The sequence below is a fragment of the Pollachius pollachius genome, assembly GCF_949987615.1.
Source record: "Pollachius pollachius genome assembly, chromosome: 13".
In the NCBI taxonomy this organism is placed as follows: domain Eukaryota; kingdom Metazoa; phylum Chordata; class Actinopteri; order Gadiformes; family Gadidae; genus Pollachius; species Pollachius pollachius.
Window position 1 is genome coordinate 10,267,693 of NC_136946.1, and position 26,910 is coordinate 10,294,602.

General features: G+C 42.8%; 3 protein-coding genes across 4 annotated transcripts; all 3 read right to left on the bottom strand.

The window, feature by feature from the left end:
* Positions 1–937: 937 nt before the first annotated feature.
* Positions 938–15,943, bottom strand: rprd2a (regulation of nuclear pre-mRNA domain containing 2a). Of its 2 annotated transcripts, XR_013812370.1 has the most exons (12): positions 15,507–15,943; positions 11,587–11,716; positions 11,087–11,247; positions 10,357–10,409; positions 9,461–9,587; positions 9,115–9,290; positions 8,212–8,560; positions 7,589–7,795; positions 6,929–7,084; positions 3,958–6,108; positions 1,289–1,360; positions 938–1,135 (listed from the first exon to the last, which is right to left on the bottom strand). XR_013812370.1 is itself a non-coding variant. In XM_079750156.1 (10 exons), exons 1-10 carry the CDS (start codon positions 15,676–15,678, stop codon positions 4,268–4,270), a joined length of 3,372 nt encoding a protein of 1,123 aa, XP_079606282.1. In that variant the 5' UTR covers positions 15,679–15,943; the 3' UTR covers positions 3,150–4,267. The 2 variants fall into 2 exon arrangements, 1 of the variants encoding a protein (XP_079606282.1); XM_079750156.1 differs by lacking the exons at positions 938–1,135; positions 1,289–1,360 and having other exon boundaries at positions 3,150–6,108.
* Positions 15,944–16,645: 702 nt separating this feature from the next.
* LOC307084748 (uncharacterized protein) lies at positions 16,646–20,175 on the bottom strand. The gene is made up of 6 exons (XM_079749235.1): positions 19,979–20,175; positions 18,787–19,135; positions 18,578–18,653; positions 18,394–18,472; positions 18,119–18,272; positions 16,646–17,937 (listed from the first exon to the last, which is right to left on the bottom strand). The coding sequence occupies exons 2-6, from the start codon at positions 19,123–19,125 to the stop codon at positions 17,572–17,574; spliced, it is 1,014 nt and encodes a 337-aa protein (XP_079605361.1). The 5' UTR covers positions 19,126–19,135; positions 19,979–20,175; the 3' UTR covers positions 16,646–17,571.
* A 1,557-nt stretch (positions 20,176–21,732) lies between these two features.
* Positions 21,733–23,462, bottom strand: mrps21 (mitochondrial ribosomal protein S21). The gene is made up of 2 exons (XM_079748968.1): positions 23,350–23,462; positions 21,733–22,315 (listed from the first exon to the last, which is right to left on the bottom strand). The coding sequence occupies exons 1-2, from the start codon at positions 23,430–23,432 to the stop codon at positions 22,135–22,137; spliced, it is 264 nt and encodes an 87-aa protein (XP_079605094.1). The 5' UTR covers positions 23,433–23,462; the 3' UTR covers positions 21,733–22,134.
* Between the last annotated feature and the right edge of the window lie 3,448 nt (positions 23,463–26,910).

The following is a 26,910-nucleotide window of genomic DNA, read 5'->3' on the forward strand; positions in this document are numbered from 1 at the left end:
GTGCTGAAATACGTGTCTGTCACATACATGTGGAAAAATCTATGTAATCATGATAGCATACAAGATGAAACATTGATCCTCATCCCTAAAATGTTAATCATTAGAAGGAGTCGCGCCTTTTTTGGTTTTATTTTAACACCGGCCAAGCATGTAAACAATAAGCCCACATGACTTGGTAGGTACACAACCGGCATGCGCACACCAGATGAAAAAAAAGAGAAAAAAAAGGGGGATAAACTTCAAAGAGTCACGACAACATACTACAGCTAGCAATGAATGTACCATAACAAGAATATAGTATATTTGGTTTGGATTTCACTCCACATTCAATGGGGGGAGGGGGGTGGGGGGCTGAATTCAAATTCACAACATATTCTCTGACTTCTTAGCTAACCTCAAATAGCGGGACTACCATCTGCCATCGGTTGCTAAATCCTATCTCTGCCCACGACCGACCCTTCAGCCCCAATATACTCGGGTCGCTGAAGGACTTTATCTAGCAGAGATCATCCCGCGCGTGCTTCGTTTATCCGTGATGTGACGCCTCCTGGCCACGCCCATCATTTACATTTAATTTATTTTATATATATATATATTTATATATATATTACCGTCGCTTGGCAATAAATTAGCCTATTATTGCATGATATTGGTATTGTCATGTGAATATTAAAATCATCACATTAATGACATTTTATTTGCACAATTAATGTAGGCCTATATCGAATATAATTCTCAGAATAAAAAATATAAAGTAGGCTAGGTAGGTAACTAGCCTAAAATTGACGGGTTGCCGTTTTTTTGAGATTTTTGGACATCGACATAACAGTGAATCACGACTATGATTCAACAGTCGAATGGTAAGTCGACACACTGCAACACTATAAACAAATAATAGACCTACACACAATAAGGGCAAAGTCGATTTTATTGCATAAAAAACACGTTATGAAAACATTCGTCAACATGTAACACACTACAATTTAAAAGGCTTTAACAATTAATAGTGTTTTGAATTAACATTGGATATGTGAGCGATGTGTGCCTCATCAAGCAGGAAAGCCAAAGGTCGTGTGTTTGGTATACTTACTCAACCCGACTCGTCCATTCACCGTTGTTTTTCCTCCAATCAAATCTAAAGAAAGGTGACAATATTTATTTTAATATTATTTAATATTGCTTTAACAAAGAGTAGTATCTGTGATCGTCTTTTCAGCTAAGCAAGCAAGCACACAAACAGCTAAAATAACAGATTAAAGGGCACATGTTGAATATGATTCATACTAACGTGAAAATGGCTGAACAAGGCACCGTCTAATCTTTGGGTGAGATTGTCGCTTTCGGAGCCGCTGGCCAAGGCCTGCGAATTGAGATGGTGTGTTTAGGGGGGGGGGGGGGGGGGGGGGGGGAGTAGAGAAGAAAGTTAGATTAGTCATAAAAAAAAATCAATGATTGAGCAGTCATGCACTAAACGTAAGCAAGCCATTACACGTGATGCATCGTTTAAGTGCGTCAATATATTACGGGTCGACGCGTCTGGATTTCATCCAAACAAAAACGCGATCTAATGTTACTACCACTCCGTTTGCTATTGACACCAATGTGCGAAGCATCACGACAACAACAAGTGTGGTAGCGTTAATGCGAACAAAACCATCCCGGGTTGATTAGCCATTCCATGCAGTAAACACCTACGAATAAATGGAAGAAAAGCCCGTGTTTTAACATATAATTTGGGCCACGGTGTTTGTTCGACGGGACGTGCTACAGTAGCCTTACTAAATATGATGTAACCTTTGGGAAAAGATCTACTGACACCTAGCGGCAGGACTAAGTATATGATAGTATTCTGAACAAATAACGCTCTACAATGTTTGACCTTTAAGGCAAAAAACTGTCAAATTCAAGTAAGGGTGAGTCGTATCTAAGGAATCAACCTTTGTATCGTTTTCAACTAACGGGGTAAAAAACAATGGGGTTTATATAAAATCGAATACATTTCCCAATAAAGTGTATTAAACATTTTTACAATTATGGCTAAAGCTTTGGGTTAAAGTATTTGTGTCAAGTCATTTCAAGATAAATATAGGGAAAGTGTGAATGAAAGTTTAGCAATTAAAACCTAATAGTTTTAAAATGAGAAAGAATTAGATACATACTGTATATAGGAAATACATATGAAAATGAAGTATTTTTTTACTTTGAAATCAATTTAGAATTTGGATTTGAATGTTGCTGTTCAGTTCAGGATTCCCACTTGGGACACGTTAGGGAAAATCTAGTATGCAAGGGTGTTACACATTTAACTGGCCTTGCTATTACACTACAATAATAATTAAGGCAGTAGAAGCCCTTTAGATTTTATAGTATTGGATAACTTTTGAGAATTGGGAAGGAGTTTTCCAAAAAGGTCTTTATTAATTGAATGCATTGCTAATGGTTGCCATTCTAAAACGTTAGAGGGGCAACAAAGTCATTTCCAATCAATTGTTTTAATATGTTTAAAATAAGAGTGGACAATTAAAGACTGAACAATTTATTCAAATTTGGCACTTTTTAGTCTGTTTCTCTGCTCAAATGGAGAAAACATTTTTGTTGGAATAAACAAGCAACCACTCGGCTATTAGTTTCCTTCGTGACAAACCAAAAATACTGAATTGTTCCCAACCAAACTGAAATTACAGCTGAATGAATGAATCTGAGGGGATAGGAGATAATATATACCATATATACCATATATATCCAAGCATTCACACCTAATTACAAACTCTACGTCGCAATGAAAGATAATATGCTGCTCTAAACGGTTGGAGTCCCTCGGGATGGAGGCAGAACATTTGACGTCCAAACTAGAATACCTAACTACCACTGTGCTGTAGTTGATTCAATCATTGTGACTTGAAGAGTAGTTTGACCTTTTCACTCTCCCAAGTCCTGGTGAAATTGCACGATTTTGTAATGAGCAGAAACATTATGTTAACGGGCACAAAATATACGGCTCCTTACTTGATTCTTTGTATTTTCACATGATATTTCAGTTTATTTAAACTATGACAACATTCAGTGAATTAAAATGTTGCAATCATTACAGATTTTGAGCACGATCAACTGACGAGGAAATTTTAATCTAATCAAATTTTTAAAAGATTGAAGCGAATAGCAAGTTTCAAAGAACAGGAAGTATTCCTTTGGATAGCAGTCTTATAAAATACTCATTAACACCTCCTGTTTCAATATGTGATGGTTTATGACTTCAGGCAGTGGAATGAGGGCAGATGAATAAGAAAACAGTCTTTTTAAAGTCAGAGTTTTATTAAGTCAGGACAAATAAAATGTTGCTGGAGAAGAATCTTCGTCGTCTTCCAAAATGAACTTCGTATCTTCTCCGTCCGTTGTTAAAGACAGCAAATTCTCCCAAAGACCCATTTCTCTCCCTTTAAATTAAACTGCAGAACCATCATTTGAGCTACTGGACTATACGCAAGTCTGTCGCCATATTTAAATCATCGCAGTAACAAGGAAAGCGTCACTTCAAAACACAACATTTGGTGCTGCAACACTTACAAAATCTACTTTCCTGTCCGAACAAACGTGTATTACTGTAAAGAGGACCAGAATATCTAAAATAACTCTTCGCGACAACATTGAAACAAGGTTGAGTTTTAAAGCGGTGAAGGCTATGGGTTGAAACGAGCCGTTGAAGACGTTTCACAGAGAAACAGTAGAACAATAACTAGATTTTCTGTCAACCTTACGAGAAAAGTACTTGGTCGAATTCAGCTGAAATAATGTTGTTGTTTTTAAATAACTAAGGTTTCCTTGAATGCATGCACAGTAGCATGCCATGCAGCTCTTGTGGACTTTGCCAAGACAGAGCTCCATTATGAACTCTAATATAAATGGATTTTAGAATAAAACAATACAACTTAACAAAAAGAGTGAATTTTAGATAGCCACCTCTTATATTCTTTTATCTTCTGTCTTCTTCCGTCAGCTTGGCAGCATCCTCTCACAACCTCCACTTCCATTGGCTTCCCTCTGGCCTCCTGTTCACCCAGGCTTCCTCTCCTCACCCTCGGCTATTGGCCCGGCTCTCCGCTCCAGACTCACCCCATAACCTATTTGCTTTAGTCTTCCCGGTTGTCCTTCTGCGCCCAGTGCAGCCCAGCCCCGTCCAGCCTCCCTTCTGGTTCAGGTCTCTGCTCCACGGCCCGCTGGCGTCATCTTCCATCAACGTGCACATAGGGCTTCTGTGCTACCTGCCCAGTCAGTAGCGGGGTGGGAGGAAAGGTCTTTTCGGGGGGAAACCGGGACCGCCGGGCCCCCCGCCTCTTGGACCCGGACGTTTGCCTCTAAGCCACGGATCGGGCCCGCCGTGGAAGGGAGGGAAGGGCAGCCCTGGGTGCCTGGGCCCCCTCGGCCGAGGGTGGTGTCCCGGGTGGAGCATGGGGCGGAGGGAGGGTCGCGGGCCAGGGTGGCGCATTTCAGAATGGGGGGGCGGCGGCCTCCTCTGGTGCGAGAGGGGAGGGGACCCATGGGGGTGAAAGTCATAGGGGAAGCCTTCGGACGGGGAATGGGGCCCCCTGGGGTATCCGTGGGGCGGGCTGTCCTCTCGGAAGTAGGGATCCTCCGGGCGGAAGTAAGGGTCATGGGGGGGCCGGAAAGGGGGCCCTTCGTCCTCGTAAGGGGGAGCGGCGGGGCGATAGGGGCCCTCGTGGTAGTGCCCGAGGTCGTCCTGGTAGCGCGGGTCATCCGGGTGAGCCAGGTCCTCGGGGGGGCGGCGGTAGTGGTTGTCGCGGCGATCGTAAAGCGGGTCTTCGAGTCCGAAAACGGACTTGTGCTGGTGGTCGTGGACCACCATCCCACTGATGATGCTGCCCACCTGGGGCCTCGGAACGCCCTCCATCTCCGGGGTGAGGGCGGACCGGTGCTCGCCTGCGGCTGCAGCATGGGGCTCGTCGAAGCCCGCTGGCGGCGGGGGTAGCCTGGGCACCGGCGGGAGGTTACTGTTGTAAAACTCGGAGGGGGGTCCGGGACCCTGTTGAGCAGCCGAGCTGTGTGGCTCCTGATGGGGATCCTGGCGGTAGCGGTACCGTCCCGGTGGCTCTTCCCCGCCCCCGGGTGCGACCACGCCCTGGCCCCTGGTACTCTCGTACCAGCCCCTGTGTCCTTCGTCCCGGAAGCCCTCCCCGGGCGGGCCGGCAGCGCCCGGGGAGGGCTTCAGAGGCGGCAGGCGGGACCCCTGCTCCGTAGTGAAGGCTTGGTAGTGTGCAGCGGGGGCCGCCGCCCCAGGGATAGCCATCTCCTGGCCAGCAGGTCGGTACGGCTGGTAACCCTGGCCGTTGTGGGGCTCCCCTTGATGCTGCTGTAAGCGGGGGGGCTGCTGTGGGGAGTCACCGGGCGCACGCAAGGTGTTGTTCTGGTAAGTGCCAGGAGACGAGATGTCCCCCGCCGCTTGGGCAGACAGTTTTGCACTCGGCGGCGGTGGCTCCGAGGCGAACTTCAGCGCCGCCTGGTTGTCCATGACCTCGTCCTGAGTAGGCGTGCCCCCGCCCTCGTCCCGGACGGGGGTCCCGTCGCGGGTGTCTGTTCCGGCCCCGGGGCTGAGGCTGTGGCTGCCCGCCGCCGTCTTTACCGCGTCGGCGCCGAAGCTCAGGTTGAAAGCGCTGAAGCCCGGGTTCCCCTGCAGGAAGCTGTGGATCTTGGACTCCAGGCTGTCGGAGGCCGCCGCCGCCCCCGCCGGCTCGGGCTCCGGGGCCAGGTCCATGTCCCGGTGAAGGGCCTGCACCAGGGCTGAGGCTGCACGGGCGGCTGGGGGGGCCGCCCGGGGGGCAGGCAGGGCCCCACGGGGGGGAACAGGGGCTTCAGGCCGAAGGACGGCCCTCTGCCTCGCCGCGAAGGCTGATGGAGGAGGTGTGGAGGGCAGAAAGGGAGGAGGGTTGCCCATGGCTTGAGGTGGTGCTACTGCTGCTGCTGTTGGTGTTGTTGTTGTTGGTGGTGCTGCCAGGGTGGAGGGGGGAGGGTGGGAGGGGGGAGCTTTGCTTTGCTGAGAGTCAGCGGGGACTTTGTGAGCCGGCCTGTTTAGCATAGAGGTCGGGCCTGACGGGGCTGAGAAGGAAAGGGAATAATGATATTTAAAATAAGAAAACTATGAGAAAACTAACATCTGAGGCTAGGAAATCTGATATGGTCATACAGCGGGACAATAATGAAAGAAACTGAAGGCCACAAGATTTGCATAAAATATCTGGACACTGAAATAATATAACAATAGTATTTTGAATTCAGATATTCCCATCCATTCTGGATGGGAATATCTGACAATTCATAGTCATGTGGATTAGGAAATAAAGCATGCAGTCTATTTACTAATGCGATACAATAAGCTGAGTAAATTGTATCCAGTCACAACGCTCGCTTAAAGGAGAAGAAGAACCGGGCAATGAATAGTCCATCACACAATGTTGATACGACACCAATATATGGCCCAGCTCTGAGGTCTACATAGGGAGGAACTACAAGTCACTCTACATGTTTAGAAATGGCTCATGCTTATTCAATATATCGATATCCCTCCTACAGAGACAGTAGGGGTGCAATAAAAATTTTCAAAATGTATTTATTGACTGTCTAATGTTTGGCATTGTGTGTTTACAATATGCTCAGTTGATATAACTTTATCCAATATAAAACAACATCGTCTTATCCACACTCCATATTGTCTTTCATAGCGCCGAGCAGACTTGAGTAGAGCCTGAACTCAGTACCCCTATGCACTGAATAGAGAATGGCTTCTAAATCAGGAATCGTTAAGTATCTAGAATCAAATTGTGACCCCAAGAATCAAAATCATATTGAATCTTGAGGCACGACATCACGACAGCCCCCCCCCGTACTACTCAGTAGCCTCTGTTAGGTGTGTTCTCACCCTGCAGGCCACCTCCTTGTCCTTGGACTTTGGTCAGAGCACTTAGGAGTCCTGCGGGGGTCATGTCCCCCTTGGACAGGCGGTTCCCCAGAGAGGCTGCTGGGGCGGGAGGGGCCAGGCCACGGGTAGGAGAGGTGGGGCTGTCCAATGCTGGCCCTGAGGAGACAAACGGGGGTTGAGGCGTGGTCAAATGACACCACTTGGGCCCACAATCAGGAGAGCACCACGACGGCGATGAGATTACAGCTATACAAGCATTGGATCTACAGCAAGGCAGTGTGACGACGCACTCGCTTTTGCATGTACACAACCGATCGGTCACTTAAAAGTCTGCGTCAATTGTTACGTTTTCTTCCTGTATATTTCGGCTATGCATGTAAACTCCTAGCAAGGACACCAAACATAGATGTGCCCTCAATGCTTGTATGCGCACCCACTCTTTCGAGTACGAGCCAAAGCTTCCCCCAAAGTCATAACTAAATCTCCGGTAATAGAGGAAGCCTCCCGGCTAATGCTCTGAAACAGCAAGTGCACTCCGGTGCACTTGCTGTACAAGTTAAATCAAGTCTGAGCACCAATTTGTGCTTTACAATTGGATAATCATAGCCAATTACAGTCCTCGTATATCTATTTATGGACAACATGTCGGCTAGCACTCACCTGTGGTCTTTGAAGCGGAGGTCAGGCTGTTGAGGAGGGCACCTATCCTACTCAGGTCCACGGCCGGCACGCTGGCTGGGGCCGGAGCCACAGACAGTGGGGTCGGGACGACCGGCGGGACCGTGGCTGTCGACGGCGGCTGACCGTTAGCTGCCACGGGATTGGCTACTTGGACGGGCGGGGAGGGGCACGTGACTTGCTCCTCCACTGCAGGCGAGTAACAGGAAAGAGGAGATGGTTAAACATAGGGGTCAATTGGAATCAAAACGCTACAGTTAGCCTCTTGCTAAGCTACAAAGCGTGCGTGCCTGGCAATTGGGTAGCTGGGGGCCTACATGAAATACTTTTTTTCACTACTTGAATAGAGAGCATCTCTGTCCTCAGAAATTACTTCCAGAAATATGTTTGATTGTTTTTCAAACACTAAGGTTTCCACTTAAAAAGAAAAATGTTGTTCAAATGTCTTTATTAAGAATAACCCCTTGAGATGAACGTTTCCAATTGCATTCCACAGTCAGCCTGGCCACCACAAGTCAAAGCACACCTCGGGGGACCTTGTGAGTGACTGATGGGAACGGCCCCGGCTGGCTTCCCCACGCCCTCCGCCTCTACCGCCGTCTTACCGATGATGCCGCCGCTCTCCGTCTCGTCGTCCGACAGCTCCATGTCCTCCACGTCGCGGTTGTCGTTCTCGCCGACCGCGGGGAAGACGGGCGGCGGGGAGCCCCCGGGGGAGGAGAAGGGGCTGGGGGCCGGGCGCTCCGCCTCGTCGTCCATGGCCGAGCCGTCCAGGTCGGGGTCCGGGTGGGACAGGTCCATCATGCCCCGGAAGGGGGACTCGGAGCCTGTGGGCGACGGGGCGTCGGCGGAGGGCGACGGGATGGGAGACTCGTCCAGGTCGGGCAGCGTGCTCTTCAGGGCGTCCAGCTTCCGCTTGAGGTGGGACACCCGGTTGGCGAAGGTCTGGTACGCCTTGAGAGGTGAGAGGTCAGAAGACGGTAGTTAACTTAGTGGACAAAGCACGTTCTTGTAGCCAGTTTTGGGCTTTTACTGTCAGACCCTGAATGCACTGCATAGAACTGTGAGCTGCCCTTGTTGTAATGTCTTCGACATATTTTTGCCTTATATTCTTTTGCAAGCAGGCCATCTTTTCGTAAATGATGTGGCTGGAGGATAAACATTTACAATTATCTCTAAGGGTGGAGTACTTTACAAAGCGCACACACACACGCACACACACACACACGTTTAGCTTTAAAACAAGGACTAATAGTGGACTTGAAGCCATTAAACTCATTGTGCTATGGCCAATCATTGCATTACAGAACATTAAGGATCCGTTAGTCAAATGGACAATCAATGTTAGAGCACCCAATAACATGAAATGGTAACTACAGCAACCATGGGTGGTGTTTGGTGTGTACACTCGCCTTGACAAAGAACATTGTTTTAATTAGATTTTGGTTTCTGAATAGTTCAAGGGACCAACCCAAAGTACTGTGGGGGTGTTTATTCAGGTCACTTACATTGGCTACAATCTTGACCTCCTGGTACTGCATTTCATAGAAGATGTCTGCATTGCCCAGGGCTTCCAGTAATCCGGAGCCTCGCTTGCTCTCTTGCTCCAGGAACCTGACAAAGTCCTGCAGCTTGGTGCTTCCCTCCTCAAAGTCCCGGGAGAACCGCTTTCCTCCGGCCTTGTCTGCGGAAATCAAATGTAGGTTTAGGTTTCTCTTTCTTCTGACAAATGGATAAAAGCGTCTGCTAAATGTAAATGTAGGTTTAGGTTATTTTGGAAATAAAGTGGGATTAAGGCTAGTGGGATGAAGCCAATGGGATACACTGGAATACATTGGAATACACTGGGAGCACCTTTTAGCTTTTTGAGTGCGGCCGAGCTGCAGACGTCCACCCTCATGGCAGCCAGCTGCTTCTCCCTCAGATCCACCTCCTCCACGGAGCTCTTGTAGGTGGACAGCCGCTCCACCAGCGCCGCAGGCTGGAAGAGACCAGGGGGGAAAATACCCTCGACGATTACACATTGTGGAAAGATCAGGCAACAATAAGAGGGTCATTGGCATGTCCAAATAGGAGACACTTTGTGTTTCAAATGCGTCTTTTGCATTACCCGTGAAAATACTGTAAAACCAAATTCTTAGATGTTTTTCGAAATTAAGCATCTTAATGGTAATACGTAGTACAGTATATTGTCTTGGATCAGCTGTTGAAAGGCACCCTTTCCAGGCTCCACGCCAAAATCTCTTGTCCTTAAACAAGCAGTGTGGCGTTTAATATGAATGGATGGCTCAGAGAGTGTATTCAGCACACCCCATGCCACCCTGTATATCACACCACCAGCTTTTAGGACCCGGGGCTGCACTCAAGAGCCTGAATTATTGTTCTGCGTCGAGTTGACCTTGAACAGCGAGGCAAACTCAGTAGCCGTCAGCCCCATTTATAGACAGAACGGCAGGGGTCAAGGGTTATAGTCCCACAGGCTGTACCCGCGGCCTGGTTAAACAAGGCTTTCCCATTGTTGTTCAAATTTGACCTACTCTTCTACAGTTCATTATAATATGTAGACTTAGTTTACTTAATCCACTCACTATGGTGCGATCAATGTTTTCTACTATTACTGTCGGACATTGCATCCATTACTTATGCCTCTAAAGAAAATACGATATGGTATTATAATATATTATTAATGGCAGAGTACCATTGGCAAGGTTCAGACAGGGGTTAAAGGTTGGATTAAGTTCACTGCTCACCACAAACTCTGAAACAATCTTGGATTGTAGGGCAGCTTTGGAGTCAGATGGAGCTGCAAGAAAAATAATAAACATTTTGAAAACGAAAAGCAATAACGTATACAATGCATCTCTGGAGTTATTCCGCATTATGGAAACATATGCAAGCTAGTGATGCCAGATAAGTAAGTAAAAAAACACTCAAGGGTGTCCCGTTATTGGAAAAGAATGTACGATGGGGCTGGCGATGTGGCAAAGGAAAAGCAGAGGTATCTTTTCATAGTACATTATTCAAAATAATATATTTAATATGCAGAAATGTAAATACTCTTCTACCGCGATTTGAGCATATTGTTTTTGCGTTTGACCGGGGGTTTTAATTTAATATTTGTAAAGCAACGTCCCAAGGCAGAGGGGTCCTGTTATTGATAAATAAAGTATTTAACCATGCTGTGTTATAATTTCCAATTTGTGGCACGAAAAAATTAAAAATTAAAATAGTACATCACTTAACCGACCCGTTAGGTTTACCAAAAACAAAACTATGCACCAAAATAAAAACATCAAAAGCATTCATCGACAAGAAATCTAATGCCATCCTTCGCTGTCAATAGTGTTTGGTTTGGCATGCCATTCAACTTTTCACAAGCCTCTATAAGAGGTCGTATTTCCCGGATGGGGCCTATTAAAAACACAGTGAGAGTGCTTGGGAAGTCACTTTGTCAGCACAACAAAACAAGCGAAGGCGTACTTTTATTCTCCGCCGGCGTGTCGGGGGGAGACTCCTCCTTCACCTCCTCTTTGAGGTAGCCCTTCAGCTCGCTGATCAGCGCGCCCGTGTAGATGCTCCTCTCCTCCCAGATGGTCAGGATCCTCTCCACGGACCGGATCACCTTGGGGTTACCGTCGTTACTGCAGGGGAGGGAGCGGGGGATTAACACAGAGCGACAACACCAACATTCACTATTAACACTTTGCTTTCACCAGAAAAAAATAAAATGTTCATGAAGGACATTCGGCAATTTGGGCGGGAAATACTCAAGCATGATGAGAAAACACCTGGTGCACTACTATTGAAATAGCACCGTTCACTCGACTCAGATGAAAAAAATCTACATTATCCACAAACACAAAACTGTTGGCAAACGTGTGGGTTCAAGCCCTGTATGACCATAGGAGGACTCAAAAAGTTTGAGCCAGCTGGACTCGAGCCATGCTCCGGTGCTGGGTGCGGCGTGTCGGACCACTCACTTGACCATGAGGAATGCGTCGGGAAGCATCTCGGCGAAGGCCGTTCGGTACACAATGGCGTTTTTCCTCTTGCAGTTCTGGATGATGTCGTTGGCCAGGTACACCAGGTTGAGCCGGTGAGCTGCATCAGCTGTGGGACGTAGGATACAAACTGAGTGGGAGCAACGACTGCTAATGCACGACTGCATTATAATGAATTGACAACGACATTACATTTGGCTTTAGTGATATCTCTGTCATGGATACATTTGGACACCAGAGAGAGTAACAAATCCCCGTCTGTCCAAAGATCTGTCTGCAAACATAAGGCCAGTAAAGAGATCAATATTTTTCATTTTCATAGGACAAGATGTAACTGGATTCAGCTTTTACCAGTAAAACCAAAACAACTGTTAATAGAAAGACACTTACACTCTGTACTATCTACAGTTCGACAGTTGGTAACCAAATCCTCTCACGTGTCAGCGCGCTCATTCAAACAGGCCAACATTAACAAATAACATCCTTCCTCTTCCTAAAGGTTCATCATAAATGTGTTACTGGCTGCTATTTACCAGCGGAGGAAGTGTGCTACACAAAATGCAGGCTCCAACATAACACACATTTTTAAGAGACCTCGTGCTATGGTCAAAAATTGTTATGTTTGGCAGAAAGAAAGACATGATTAGCAAAATTATTTCCTTTAGCGAATAATAAAACCAAAGGACCATATGAGATTAACCACATGGCTTGGTAATATGGATGATTATATATATATTTATAATTTTTCTTAAATAATAATTTCTGTAGGGAGAATGCTTAATTGTCTCTGCTGTAAAGAGGACAGTTGTATGTAATTATGTCATTTAAAACCCATTTATTGCTAGCATTCATTTGGTCAGAACAATGTTTGATGTAACTACAACCCTAACTAATGATGGAAAAGATAGCATAATACAACATTGAATTGTGTATGACTCAACAATACTATTAAGGGTCGCTGACTACTTTAATTAATATTTCAAATCAAGAAAATATTCAAACTATATGCAACGAATTGTGTCAACGGACGAATAACAGTGTGACATTGCATAAAGACAGAGGTTCATGCACAGTTCATAGACAACACACCCAGGAAACACACACTGACATACACGTTTCCATTTCAAGTAATCCGATTTGTTATTTTCCATGAACCCTCTTATTGGCTAAAAGTCACCCTTGAGTATGCCTATCCACAAAAAACATTGAGCAATAGGGACACCTGGATTGACAAGGAAGGAATTATTATTCAGTCATCAACCATTGAAGACAAACAACCATAAGGGTCCTCTTTGGGCCATGGTTTGATTTCTGGGAGCAAGCTTTTCAGTTTGGCTCCTAGAGCCCCCTTTTCTGCCATCCTTAGGGCCTACAACGCTACACAATTTTTTTTAGCTTAAATAGCTAGCAGTTAAGTGTTGGTCTGCACTAAACAATGAATTGAGCGGGAAGATGCAATAATATAATATAAGTAATACAAGGTCCAACAGGCTTTGTAATACAATATTAATAGCCCACTAAAAAGAAGCTGCTTTTCCCTTCTCCGTCTGATTATCCGATTTGCAACAAGACTTTTGTGGTTTATAATAAATACACCTTACTTAGTATGTTACTTAGTAAGTTCTAAGTAGGCCAATACTGTTCCAAGACCAAATGTTGGTCTGAAAAACATGAAACAAATAAACCTACCGATAGAGGCAATGAGCAGGAGTACATTATCAAGACTAGATTTATAGTATTCACAAGAGAGTGGCAAAAAACATTCTGAGAGCTTCCGAAGTGACAAAAACATATTTAACGCAACAAGAAGAATGAAGCTCACTAAATACAACAGATCAATACTAATACATTCATGCTACAACCAAAATACCTTGGTTATCAATCCATTGACTGAACCAAACCTATCCATATAATATAACTGAAGCAGACACAGAACTGCCCTATTCATTCATCGCCTTATTTCCCTGTAGAAACGGTATCGCTACAAAGGAACAAGCACACCAACAGCCTATAAACCAACCTCTTATGTAAATAGAATTGTATAAAAGCGTTCACCACGTACAGCACATAAACAAACACACTCACAGTCCCATAAAAAGCTCAAATCTAAGAAGGTAACCTATTTCAATTATATATCATTATAGCTATTAGGGATGTCTGTAGCAATAGCGTTACATTAAATGTACAAGCTAGTCATCTTAAAAGTTCCTGCTCACTGTTCGAAAGCTCCCCTTTTCCTGCTGTTTTACATTAAGCAGTGACTTAATTTCAATGTTCTATGTAAACACTTAAACTTTGATTATTATTGCATTAAAAATTAAAAAAGACAACCAAGCAACATTGTGAACCTAACAGTGTGTCCGACGGTCTGAGAGAATCACCTTGTTGATCCCGGTGAAGTGCAGTCTTACAATCAACAGAAGTTATTCCTGAATATTGCCACGTCTACCACAATGGATACTTGCATAGAAGGCTGTAGTCCAATAAAGCCTTCAATGAGGGTGAATGGGATTTGCAGCATTACAATATACTAAAACATTGTCAAATGGTTATGACATTTTAGGAGTGCTGCAAAAGTATATCTAAAGAGAATACTAGCCTTAATAGGAGTGGTTATACGTATTATTTTGACAATTCCAAAAATATCCCACAGCATTGTCAGGTTAATATAGGCTAGAGGTAGTACTCACTAATATACAGACAAATGGGATGCGAAAAACACTCATTAAAACACAGTGCTGTTGTTATCTCACCCTGTTAGTGGTAGACACTCTAGAGGAACACTAGAATCTTTCATTTATTTAAAAGACAAGCTTTCCCCTGATTACTGTGGTAAAATATTAATTTGAAAGGTGAGACCATTAGCTTTCACTGAGTTTGTGTTACAGGAAACACGCCTAAATTGGCCACAATACATCTGCAAGACAGGGATCATGGTCAAATGTCAATATACCCTTACGAAACATTTGATAATAGACTGTTTATAATAAACTGAAAAATCACCTCAGACACTAACACATGGTGATGCGATTAAGACAAAATGGAGTGATGGGAATTTCAAGAGCTTCACTTCAAATTAACTCAAATAAGTTGTATCCAACATGAAAAAACCATTACATTATATTCTAATGGAAGATAAATAAGATCAGAAAATGTGATTCAGATCCAGAAGACAATATTTAGGTTAACAACCATAGACGGCCAAAATACATCGCTAGTCTCATATAATAAGCACTGGAAAATAACATGACCCCTTATCTTAGCACAAATACAGAAGATAAATTCATAAACTAGTGATTAAGAATACTAGAAGAATACGTCCAGTTTTGAAACAAAGCATTCAGTAATTTGCTTCATGAATAACCCTGACAAAAAATATGATAATCATAATTAAGAAGCAGGTCTATCAAGCAATAGTCCGTTGATCAATATTACGACATGTCACAGTAGAGTTCGAGAAGTTGGACTTCAGCTATCGGGGCCGGATGGGATTGAGGGGAAATGCATACTAATAATTGTAATTAAAGTCAAACTTTACGAAACAGATCTGTCTAGTTAGTTATTATCAGACTTCTGAGCAGCTTCTGAGCTTGACTAGATAGCTGGTTACTTCCAGGCTGTCTTCCGATCAGCTTCTGAGCCTGACGAGGTAGCTGGTTAGTACCAGGCTGTCTTCTGAGCAGCATCTGAGCCTGGCGAGCTAGCTAGCCAATACCAAACAAGCCGTTTAGGCATGATCAATATTAGACCAAACACAAGATCATTCTCAATATATTACAAATAGTAATGTTTGAGGAGAACACTATTTGCATAATTATCCAATATCTGTCTTGCCTACAAAATAGTTAATAGTCAAAGCAAGCATGGCTAACCAGTTCGAGATGAGTTAAGCAACTTACATTTCCTTAACCATTTCATCCAATATTTCACTATCATGTTGTGAAACTTCTTGTTTTCGATGCACCATGTCGATAGTCCTTGTATTGAGTCCATCGTATTCGAAACGGTTTGAAACTTCTTGTCTAGTTTGGACTCTAGAGAGCCGCCAGAAGCGCCCGATCCTGCAGCCATTTCTGGAGGAGCTAGCGCTGCTTACGACCATCACCACACAGCTAGCCGTAGCCGATGCTACCTGCTAGTTCGGCTAGCCGACACGACTAATGCCGCTCGGGGAAATGTGCTCGTTCGGTATGGTATTTAACGTATTGTACTTTCGGCCTTTATAAAAAGGAAACTTATCCACCGTGCAAAAAAATCAATATTTCGTTAGAATTTGCATTCAACAGCTAGAGCTAAAAGTTGTAGTAGCGGTGTGACATTGTGAGTTGGTCTCGTATATCCATTGGTCTGATTAACCAGGGTATGTTTACTCGTCTGTTGCTCGTGGAGTCGCTTCCGCAAATACAGCGCCATTATCGCGCCACCCAGTACATGTGCATCTTTTGGGTTTTAGCGCCCCCACCTGGTAGACTATTCCAAATTAATTGTCTTGTACGTTATCTTTTTTCAATGTAGGTTCAGAGTTCAGATGGCAGTAAATTCACCGAAGATGTCATAATGAAACTGCAGGTAAAGGCATTCACCGCTTTTTACAATTTTCTAAATGGCTTAATGCAAAAGGTGATCTCTTCACATTATTACAAAAACCTAATTTGAGGGACAATTGTGATCTGCCTGTTGTTCGTAGCAGGACTCAAATAAATCTAAGGTGAATTCGCAATCATTAACTATCTTGAAAATTAAGGGAAAAATCCAATAATATATAGTTGGAAATCTGATAATTTAGCCACTTCCCTGTTATTAACGTAATTCCACCTGAAATAGTTTGATAAAAAATGTCATATTGACTAGAATATTATAAAACCTAGATGAAATAAGGATGTAGTTTTCAGTTGATTTCATGTCAATAGAGAAACAAATCTCACTAATAGTACAATTGTAGAAACAGGAACACATTGGTTTATTGTCTTCCACATAACTCTTATTTTGAGATGCTACATTAAACCCATTTGAAATAAATAGGGCAATAAACTATGTATTTGAATGTTGTAAATGACAAAACAAGAATATCAAACCCACAGTGTCAAAAGAGCAGGAGTAAAAATAAAAACACTAAAATAAATAAGTGCAGTCAAGAACCAAACTAAATTCTGATTGTACAAAATCACAAGGCTACAAGCCATTTGAACATTGCTTTCAAGTTGTATTTATTTTCAGTAAATATTAAAAGAATACCTAGATGATTGGTCATTGGCATTAGTTAATATCTCCTTGTTATCATCCAAAGTGCGAGTACAACTTTAAATATCATATTTTAGCCGGCATTTTATGCCTGTAAGTTGTCTGTGCAATGCCATTTTTAATAGCTACAATTGTGGCTATTTCAATTGTGTCACTTTTTATTCAAGGCTTAATGCCTGTTTATACTACAGATTGTTTTAGCCAGAAATGGGCCTTTTGCAAGTCCTAATTTATAAGTAGGACTGATACATTGGAAGATCCTTTATTTCAGTTTAAGGACAGGCCTACATGTATGCCTTTCCAAAAATCATGAATAGTTCTCTGAGTCTGTTCTTTGATACGATAAAATCGAAAATAGAGCACTGATTGGGAAGATGCATCAAACATTGGATTATCAAAACCGTAATCTTTTAAACCCATAAAATACATGTATGAATACACATATGCATATGAACTGACATATGATAATGAAATTGCCGATAGAACAATAGGCAAATGAAGGTGTTCATAGTGCAACGTACGTAGTGTCCATATTCCTTCCACGGTTGAGTGTTAAAATAAGCAGCAGTTCTCCCTCGCAATGCCTTGGCAAGGTCTCATGTCGCTAACGACTCCACTGCTAGATGGGAAGTGATGTCATTCGCGGCCCGCCCTGTTTACACGTTGTCTGGCATGCTCAGGCCTCAACTGTCTGGCAGCCATCCACCTATAAACCGGGAGCAGCTAAGGTGAGTCAGCCGTGGGAATGGCAGAGCTCGACGAGACAGAGCCATCTTGTGTAGCCGGGCTGCTACGCAGGGAGGGAGGTGGGGAGTTCTGAAGTCTTCTCCATGTTCTGTTTTCCCTCCTGCTAGACGAATGCCGCCGGTCGATACTGTCCAAGAGTTTGCATGCGGGAAGCCCAGATTTGATTTCCTCCTTTACCCTCTTTTGTGAAGATGTCCCTGGTAGGCGCATCGAGATAACATTGTTTGAAGTCACTGTGTGGCAGCAGTCAACAAGACCTCCGCTCTGATGACGCTTGGCTTGCTGATGTTGTGGCCAGATGGTGTCAGAGGGGTCAGGGTTCAACCAGCTCATCTTTCGCTTCTAGTGGGAGAAATAATAAAATGAAGATAGACAATTAGGAGAAGGCAGTGGCACACACACCAATGTGATCAACTCATAACTATACACAGCGCAAGTGGATTACTGAGGCTTAGGAGATGAGTAATGTGGGCTGGGGAATGGTACTGTCTTGACATTTTTGAAGATTCAGTCAAAGGCTTGCCTTGACGGGGATGTGCAGCTGGTTCTGGCGCCAGCGTGAAGGGCCCAGCACGACACGCTCATTGGTGGGTGTGATGGAAGACTGAGGCTTTATCTGAGGGAACCACATTCGAAGCAAGATCTCAACCTGGACAATGGTCTGGAGGTACTTTTCACTGTGGGCAAAAAAAAAAACAGAGAGAAATTAAGTATGGATAATTAGCTGCAATAAAAAAAAAAGCGCAACTTTAAAGCATTATTGCCAGACGTTTTTATTTAAATATTTTCCTTGTTTACCCCATGTCAGGCTTCTGCAGAATTCCTAAAATCCTCTGCAATCTATCAATGGCAACGCTCTGCTGGAAGCCTGTTAGACCTGATGGTAGACAAAGGGACTTTGATTAGAACAGGTTGAAAATGAATAGATCGAAATAACACTCCACAGTGCATAGAAGGAGCGTGTTATCATGTGAAGGATTACCTTTCTCGAATCGTCCCCTTTTCAGCCCGTTCAGTAGTTCAATCAGCGGTCTGACAAATTTCTGCAAATCAGCACACTGTCGGGAAAGAGAAGGAGAGAATGCACATTAAAAACCAAGCCATGACTCCATGCCGTATCGGTTTCAAGTCAATGTTCAAAGCTTTAGCATGCAGGGTTCACGGGCATTATGTAAGCGGCTACATGCTTACTTTCTGAGCGAACGCTGTGTCCCCCGGTGAGACGGAGGAGGAGCCCTGTGTGACAGCTCCGGGGGAGGGGCCCTTGGCGGCCAGTGAAGCCTCGACGGGACATGACTTGCGGCACTGCTTGTCGGAGGGGTGGCCCGGGAAGGGGAAGCCTACCACGGAGGTCCCTGTACCACGACCGGCCAAGTAGAGCACACTTCCTCCTCTGCTCTCCCCTTCACCCTCGGAGGAGAGGAGGTCAGCCTCGTCCTCCGTGTGTTCGCTCTCGCTGAGGAGAAGACTTGGGGTGGAGGAGAGTGAGTCATAAGACGGCCATTTGGACGACGTGCTCAGCGAGTTCATCCCTCAAACCCTGAAAGAAGAGATGGGACGAGGAGTTAAAAACAATTCCCTATTTGTAATTATATCACCAAAGGCAAATATAGGGAGCATAGCATAGAGAACATCAACACTGACATGTAAAGACATTCAACCTACTGGTAAAACATCACATTACTGAATGCTGAACACCACATTCCACCACCGTTTTTTTCCAGTTATCTACATAAGACCCCCGCCCACATATATTACGACCATGAAAAAAATGAAAAACCTACACAGAACTGTATCAACATCTGGCTACGCTTACAGCATACCAGTCCAGAACACAATCTTTTACAGAAAGACTCCGTTCAACTCCGTTTTAACACGAAGAACTCCAGAAATAATTCGGAAATAGGAAAAGAGGAACAACCACAGCAGATGTATTCTTAAAACCCTATGTTATTTTGATTGGACATAAATGAATCTTACAGTAGGAAAATACTGTTTTATGGAAAAACATTATGGGTGTTGTCCTCCCAATGTGTTGATCACATAGTCTAGTTTATCACATTCGATATTGTGTTACTGTAAAAAAGAAAAGTCATATCAGCAAAACGTGTGCCGGTGATTTTGTTACTGTATAATTACTTTAACTTTGCCACTGTGAATTAGGTTATTTCCTTGTTATGGTATATAAACATATAATAATATGTTAAAAAATATACATTATAACAAAGCATAAAAATAATCAACTGGAAACATTTTGACCATGAGCTTTTACGTTATATCTGTTAACGCAGTTAACCAGAACAAAGGTAATTACAAAAAACTCACTCCAATAATAATGACTTATGGTTAAGGAACAACACAATGACAAACATTAAGCTCTCACCTCAAGTAGGAGTGGATATAACGTAGGCAGGAACGCAAATAACGAAATGACGTTAGCAAATTGTTGCAGATAGTTACAATGTGGAGTGAAGACAGACTTTCCCAATGGTAATTCGGCGTGTATGTTCTATGTTGCCTGTGATGTTGTCTTGTTGGCTCCCTTTCCCTCCCTTTCTGTCGCCTTTGGATACCCCTTACTTTGTCAGTCCCAGCCTTGGTCAGGAAAACATGTGAAATACTGACACTTCTCCACGGGCATTACACGTGCTGAATCTAGTGATGCAATTGGCTGCCGTAAATAAGAGTAGCCTCCCATTTGCTCGGAGTTGAACCACTCAGCGACATCCGTAGGGCTGATTGGTTAGTAAAAGTACATTTCAGACCCAGCCCCCGCACGTGTTGATCGTGTGGTGCGCTGGTGTACACATGATGAACAAAAGACACGCGGCATTATTTTGTCGTGCTGATTTGCACAGTGTAGGCTACTCATATCGTCATTTAGAAACGAACTCTGCGAAAGTACAAAATATACCAATAAATACAAAAAAACATGAGACTAGATAAAATGCATACATTGAGTTTAATGCATTTGATCATTTAAACTGCCATACACTTATTTGGGGCTTAATAGATAGAGATACGGTACTTTATTGTAATTCATATCCCCAAGGGACATTCAAGTGTTGCAGCAGCCTTTCACATCAATAGACAAGAACAAACATAACTTGTTAAAAAATACACAAGTTCAATAGTAGGTAGTAGGTAAAAAGTCAGAATATAGAATTACAAAATATATATAAGTACTAGATTAAAAAACATTTAATATAAAATGTGCATTGCCACTCAGAGGGGGACTTTCCGCTCCCGCACAGAGGAGAGTCATTGGCGGCTATTTTGGTGGGCAGGAATTACCTCCTGTAACGGTCCTTACTAGCTAGGCTGAATAGTCGCTGACTGAAGACACTGTTGTCTGACTGGTCGTGTGGGGTGTGGTGTTGTCCGTTATGTTGAGCATCTTGTGCAACGTCGTCTCTCGGCCTTTGTTACGACATAAATACAACCCCACGCAAATGCAGCTTAATTTGATTACTTTTTTTCTTATTTCTTTATAAATACAAGCACATTTTCAACAAAAAGGTCAATTTTAGTATAAAATGTAGACCTATGTCCTTTCAGTTGACCTAAATGTGTTTTAAATGAGTATTGGATGGGTTCATGATGACCCCTTTGTAACATGTTGATCTACATTAGCGATGGTTGTTTATCCCATCATGTTTGAATATTGTCTATCCACCATTCTGCTCTCATGATCCGTATAATGTCCATGAAACATTATTTCAACACAATAGTTATAGTAAAATTACCCAAAGCATCGGGCATGAAGTGAATATAAAAATAGATTGCAAATCAACTGAAAACTTGTGTAACACTATTGCTGCATGTTGATCCAATAGTTTTAATACAAACATTAGTCAGATGTTATTTTCTGTATCTTTACTTTTATCCACAAAACATATGTACATTCATCTTCATATTGAATACAGAATTAGTTTGCATTAATAAAGTTTTTAAAAAAAATAATTAGTTTGCATTGCTGGAGGCTGGCCCGCAGATCAATCAACAGTCTACGCTCTAGCAACTACTCCACTTTGCAATGTTCCAACAGTACCATTTTCATCACAAATAGGCCTACATTCAGATGTTCACCAATGAATCAATGAATGGGCTTCAGGACAGCAATAATGAAAACGTACATATATATATTTTTTTATTCAGTTATTCTTTGGCAAAACCAGCCACGTTGATGAAAACAAAACTAAAAAGGGATCCTACCTAAGAAGCAGTTGTACGATGGAGTTCATGCAATTTTATGTTTGCTAAACATGATACAAATCTGGAGATGAAATAGAGCCAAAATCAATAATCAGAGTGTAGCAATATAGATTGAAACATATTCGAAGCACTGCCAATTATTTAAATAACATGGAAATCCTGTCAAAAAGATGCACATATTTCCTTTTACATCTTGGATATACATCAGTCAATGATTTGCAGGACCCAATCTAGTTATATTCCTCAAAGTTCACAAGGAATTCATCACTTTCGTCTTTCTTCGTTTAACCACCTGGTCCCCGCAATCCTAGCGTTTCCTTTGATTTAACATCCCACCCAGGCATCGTCTCTGTACGTCCTGGAGACGAAGGCTATCTTCCTGGCCATGTCGGAGTTGTAGATACGCTTGCAGTTCTCAAAGTTCTTCCTCTGTCGCTCTCGGCATGGCTTCTCAAAGTAGCGTTTCCGCTTCACAGCCTCAATGACGCCATCATGAGCCAGGACTCTTGAGAATGGAGACAAATATACATTAAGAATGGCATATCGAAAAAATTAAGCTGAGAGATTAAATAATGGATATTGCTCACGCCAAAATTGACAAAACTTAAAGAAAGACGGAATATGTGCCGTTTGTTGATTAGCTAAAAAAAAAAAAGGTACCACCTCAAATGACTGTTCAGGTGAGATCTTTGTTGCAAGTAAAACCCTTTTATCTTTGTCCATGGACCACTGGTTGTGGTGCAATCGAATTACATTTGTGTAAACTAAGGCTATAGAACTGAAAGCATTGAGATTTGGTATTCCATACACAAGCAACATATTAGGTAATATATACCGCAAACTAGTTAAAATCGTAAGTGTTTCAATTAAATGCATAAGCACCAATCACTTTACAAAGAAAAGAAAAGAAAGACGGAATATGTGCCGTTTGTTGACTAGCTAAAAAAAAAAAAAGGTTACCACCTCAAATGACTGTTCAGGTGAGATCTTTGTTGCAGGTAAAACCCTTTTATCTTTGTCCATGGACCACTGCTTGTGGTGCAATCAAATTACATTTGTGTAAGCTAAGGCTATAGAACTGAAAGCATTGAGATTTGGTATTCCATACACAAGCAACATATTAGGTAATATAAACCGCAAACTAGTTAAAATCGTAAGTGTTTCAATTAAATGTATAAGCACCAATCACTTTACTAGTTTCGCCTCTACCAACGCTCCCTCTATAAAAAGGGTGTTTTTCATGTTATGGTATTATAGAAGACGATACCAAAGCATTTTTAAAGCCACTGTGCCCTTCATTTAAGGATTCTGTTCATTTCCTATCTCCCTAGTTCATGATTATTCCAATTAACAATCATTCCATTTTATGAATAAACCCAACATCTAGGGCATTCATTCTGTTGCACAGCTGAGGTTACTTTGACATTGAACCGGAGCGGAAGTTAGCAAGCGGTTAATACGAATATGTACAGAACTACAATTGTCTTCCTGGTTTATAAAAAAATACAAACTATAGTAAATAAATATTCATATTTCCACCTGTTTAAAGTCTTGTACGCGGCATCGACATTGCCTTCTTGAACCATTACTGTACGTGCAACGAAGCGGAGATGGTTTGCCATGTTTAGTCGATAGTGTTCCCAGAAAATGTACCGGGCAGAAACAAACTCGTTCTTCTTTGTCGTTAATTTGCGGATTGTAACTAGTTTAGAGGTGCATATATCGCCCCCTAATGCTCTGGAGTGTAAAGTCCCATCCTACATATTATAGATCAGTGGTTCTCTAACTTTTTATACCGCGTTCCACCTCGGAAAGCATTTTTCTTCAAGTAGGCCTACCACCATTATGACTGATGTTATAAAATATAACAATATACCGTAACGTAGGCCTGCGGCCCTATTCAACTATGCACAGCTAACGCATGAGGCATATTTAATTGTATACCAACAACCTTTTTTTGAAAAAGCCTATTGATTACAATAAAACTAATGAGAAGGCTGCGTGTTCGGTTGTAAGATGGCGTTTGGGATGCGATTCTTTCATTTCTATGAACATCACCATATACCACCTGTGCTTTGTCACAGTGATACTCGAAATATTGTCCTCCTGTCTGCACTTCTATTCTAAATAGTTCGTTTGGAGCCACGATCGCAGTGTTTTTGAACCATTCATAATTGTAGCTAACCGTAGAAATCGTAGATTTCTACGAAACAAATTATATTAAGATAAAAAAGAAAGGCAAAACTAATTTTAGGGTTATTAATCATGTGATCATTTCAGGGACGCGGGCTGCACCTACAGCACCCCCCCCCCCCCCCCCCCCCGCAAGTGAAAAACGTTTTCTTAACAAATCAATATATTTATTTTTTGAGAGTTAAACTTTATCATTCAACATGTTTATCATTACATTATTGACATCCACCATTTTAATGATATTTATCATATTATAATTTTATTTTAGAACATTGTCTTTGTAGGCTGACGTATGACGCACAACGCAGCCCACGCTATGCGCGAAAGATCGATAGAGCGCCGAGTTGCAACATGTCCCAGAAGTGGATTTCAGATTTTTTAAATACTTGCCCCAAAAAAGCCAAACTTCAAAACAGCAGCCAGACAGCCGACTCCCTGCCAGCGGCCCCCTGTCCCTTCAGCACCCCTGAGGGGGAGAGTTCAGAGCAGCTATGTAGCGGAGAAAAAGACTGCAGCAATGCGAACCCCCCTCCGGTCGATCCTATGATGGATTAATCCCGCCACCTGCGGCACCACTCTGTTGGTGAAGAGCCCTGCCAGCCAAAGGAGTTTGACTAACCTTTCAGGCGCTGTGGAAATAAAAACGTATTCTTTTGTTATTACGTTAATTTCAACTTCTCTATTGTTATGTTAGTTATAATAAGTCAAATTCCTAGGCTTTGACCCCTCAGTCATAGCAGCAAAAACATAGTAGGCTAGTGTGCGTTTTATGGTTAAGTTCATGTTCCTTGTTCTGTTGCTACCCGTATAGCGTAGCTGTGACTCAATAATAGATCGTATTCTGATTAGAAATAAACCTGCATTCCGTGTGTGATCTGTCCATAGCTGAATATGGTACTATGCTGCTTCGACATAAAGCATGTTGGTGTTCAACAGGCCTGTTGCAGTGTACAACATTCTAAAACTAGTGTAAAATTTTGCTGGCCATATTAATACGAAAACCATGAATATTGCGAAGCATTTATTGTGACGTCATCATATAGGCTCTCTCAGAGCACCCCAAATCCCAGGAAAAGTGTTGTTTTTCCCTTTAAAGGCAAAACGTAAGACCTTCAGTTGCTACCGAAAGATCCGACAGCCTACCCCCAATAGACAGGTCTCCAGAGTTACCCCGAAAATAAAAAAGCCAAAATCACAAATGAGTGGACTGTTAGAAGGTGTTACGACCCATTGTCTAGGCGCAACCATGAATGGATAGACACAATTACTGAAAAGTGTGGGTTTATTCAGGTTCCCGCATAAAGTCATGCATGACTTAAACGAACATCGAATAATTATGGTCTCACGCAGGAGAAAAGGAAAAGGTGGCAAGGTTTGAGCCCAACTGCAAATTTTCGTGTTGAGAGAGAGGCTTCCTCCTTGGTCCTTGGTCTGTTTTCTAGATATGGGTCTGGATTTCCAGGCTAAGCCTCCCTCAATTAACATCATAAAAATGACACAATGATGATAACAAATGTTACAATATGTCAATTAAAAAAAAAAAAAAAACATTTATTGAACTGTCTGTAAATCATGCCGAAGAAAAAACAACAACATATAAAATAAAAAATAAAAAAGATGGCCGATACAGAAGAAATATCGGCCGATACGATACACGTAAAAACACAAATATCGGCTGTTAATAGGGGCCGGCCGATATATCGGTCGATCACTACTTCAGATGCTACCGAAAGATCTGACATCTACCCCCAACCTACCCCCAACAGAGAGCAGAGATCCAGAGTTACCCCAAAAATAAAAAAAAAGGCAAAATAACAAATGAGTGGACTGTTTGAAGGACAAAATGATTCAGCCCAGCTGGCCCACTACCTCACTAACCTGGCGGAATCACTGGAAAGCACTCAAACACCTTACATAACATACTCAATATGTGGAAGAATAAAAACGGTACACTGCCACGGTGCTCATAAAACAGATCTCCAACGCTATCAAAGAACAACAAGCTAAACAGACTAGGGGTTGAATACAACAAACCTCAACCGGCTCGGATAGCCCCTGGCTCCATTATTATGTTACGGCTGGCTCGAATGCCGAACATAATAAGGGACGCAACACAAAGGTTTTAAGTTCTTAGTTTTGAGTTTATTGACAATTAAACATAAAGTACCTAAAAAAACAGGAAACAAACAAACAAAGGTGTTGCTGCCGTGAATTTGGGAGAGAGAGACTTGCCTCCTATTTAATTATCTGCAGGTGCTGACAACCAGGTGAAATAAACCAAAGTCACCAGAGGAAGCCCCAAACAAACAGGAAACAATGGTGATGTAACAGTACGTTTACATGACCCTCAAGAAAATCGAATTATTGGGTTAGTCCAACTATGATTGGATTATTAAGATGCATGTATACACCTTAGTCAAACTAAAATCGAATCGAATTGGGTTTCTCATAGTCGGATTAAAACCCCTATATTATTCAATTGATAGTCGCATTAAGGGTGCATGTTTAAGGTCTATCGAATTGGAATTGGATTTTGCGTTCTGCGCATGCTCGAGGTCTTTTCCGGGGGCCGTGAGCTGGAAGTAGAAAGAGACGGTAGTCGTGTTGTTTTAGCCGTCAGAAAAGGAGAAACAGCGATTTACTTTAAAAGGTGGCGCATAAAATGGAGGAAGCTGGTGTCGTGCCAATGTAGTTACCCCCTATAAGAAGTGAGTAGGCTACACACTACGCTTCGATTTCACCCAAAGCTGAATTAAAGGTACGTGTTTTTTCTAAATGCTGGTCATCAACGAGGTTGTAAAGTAGTAACTTCGGGCGCATCAGTCAAAATAAATGTTTTTTTCTTCCGTCGTGTTTACGATCATTTTGAAAGCTGCCGGACTGCCGCAGGAGCTTCGGCGGCAGTCC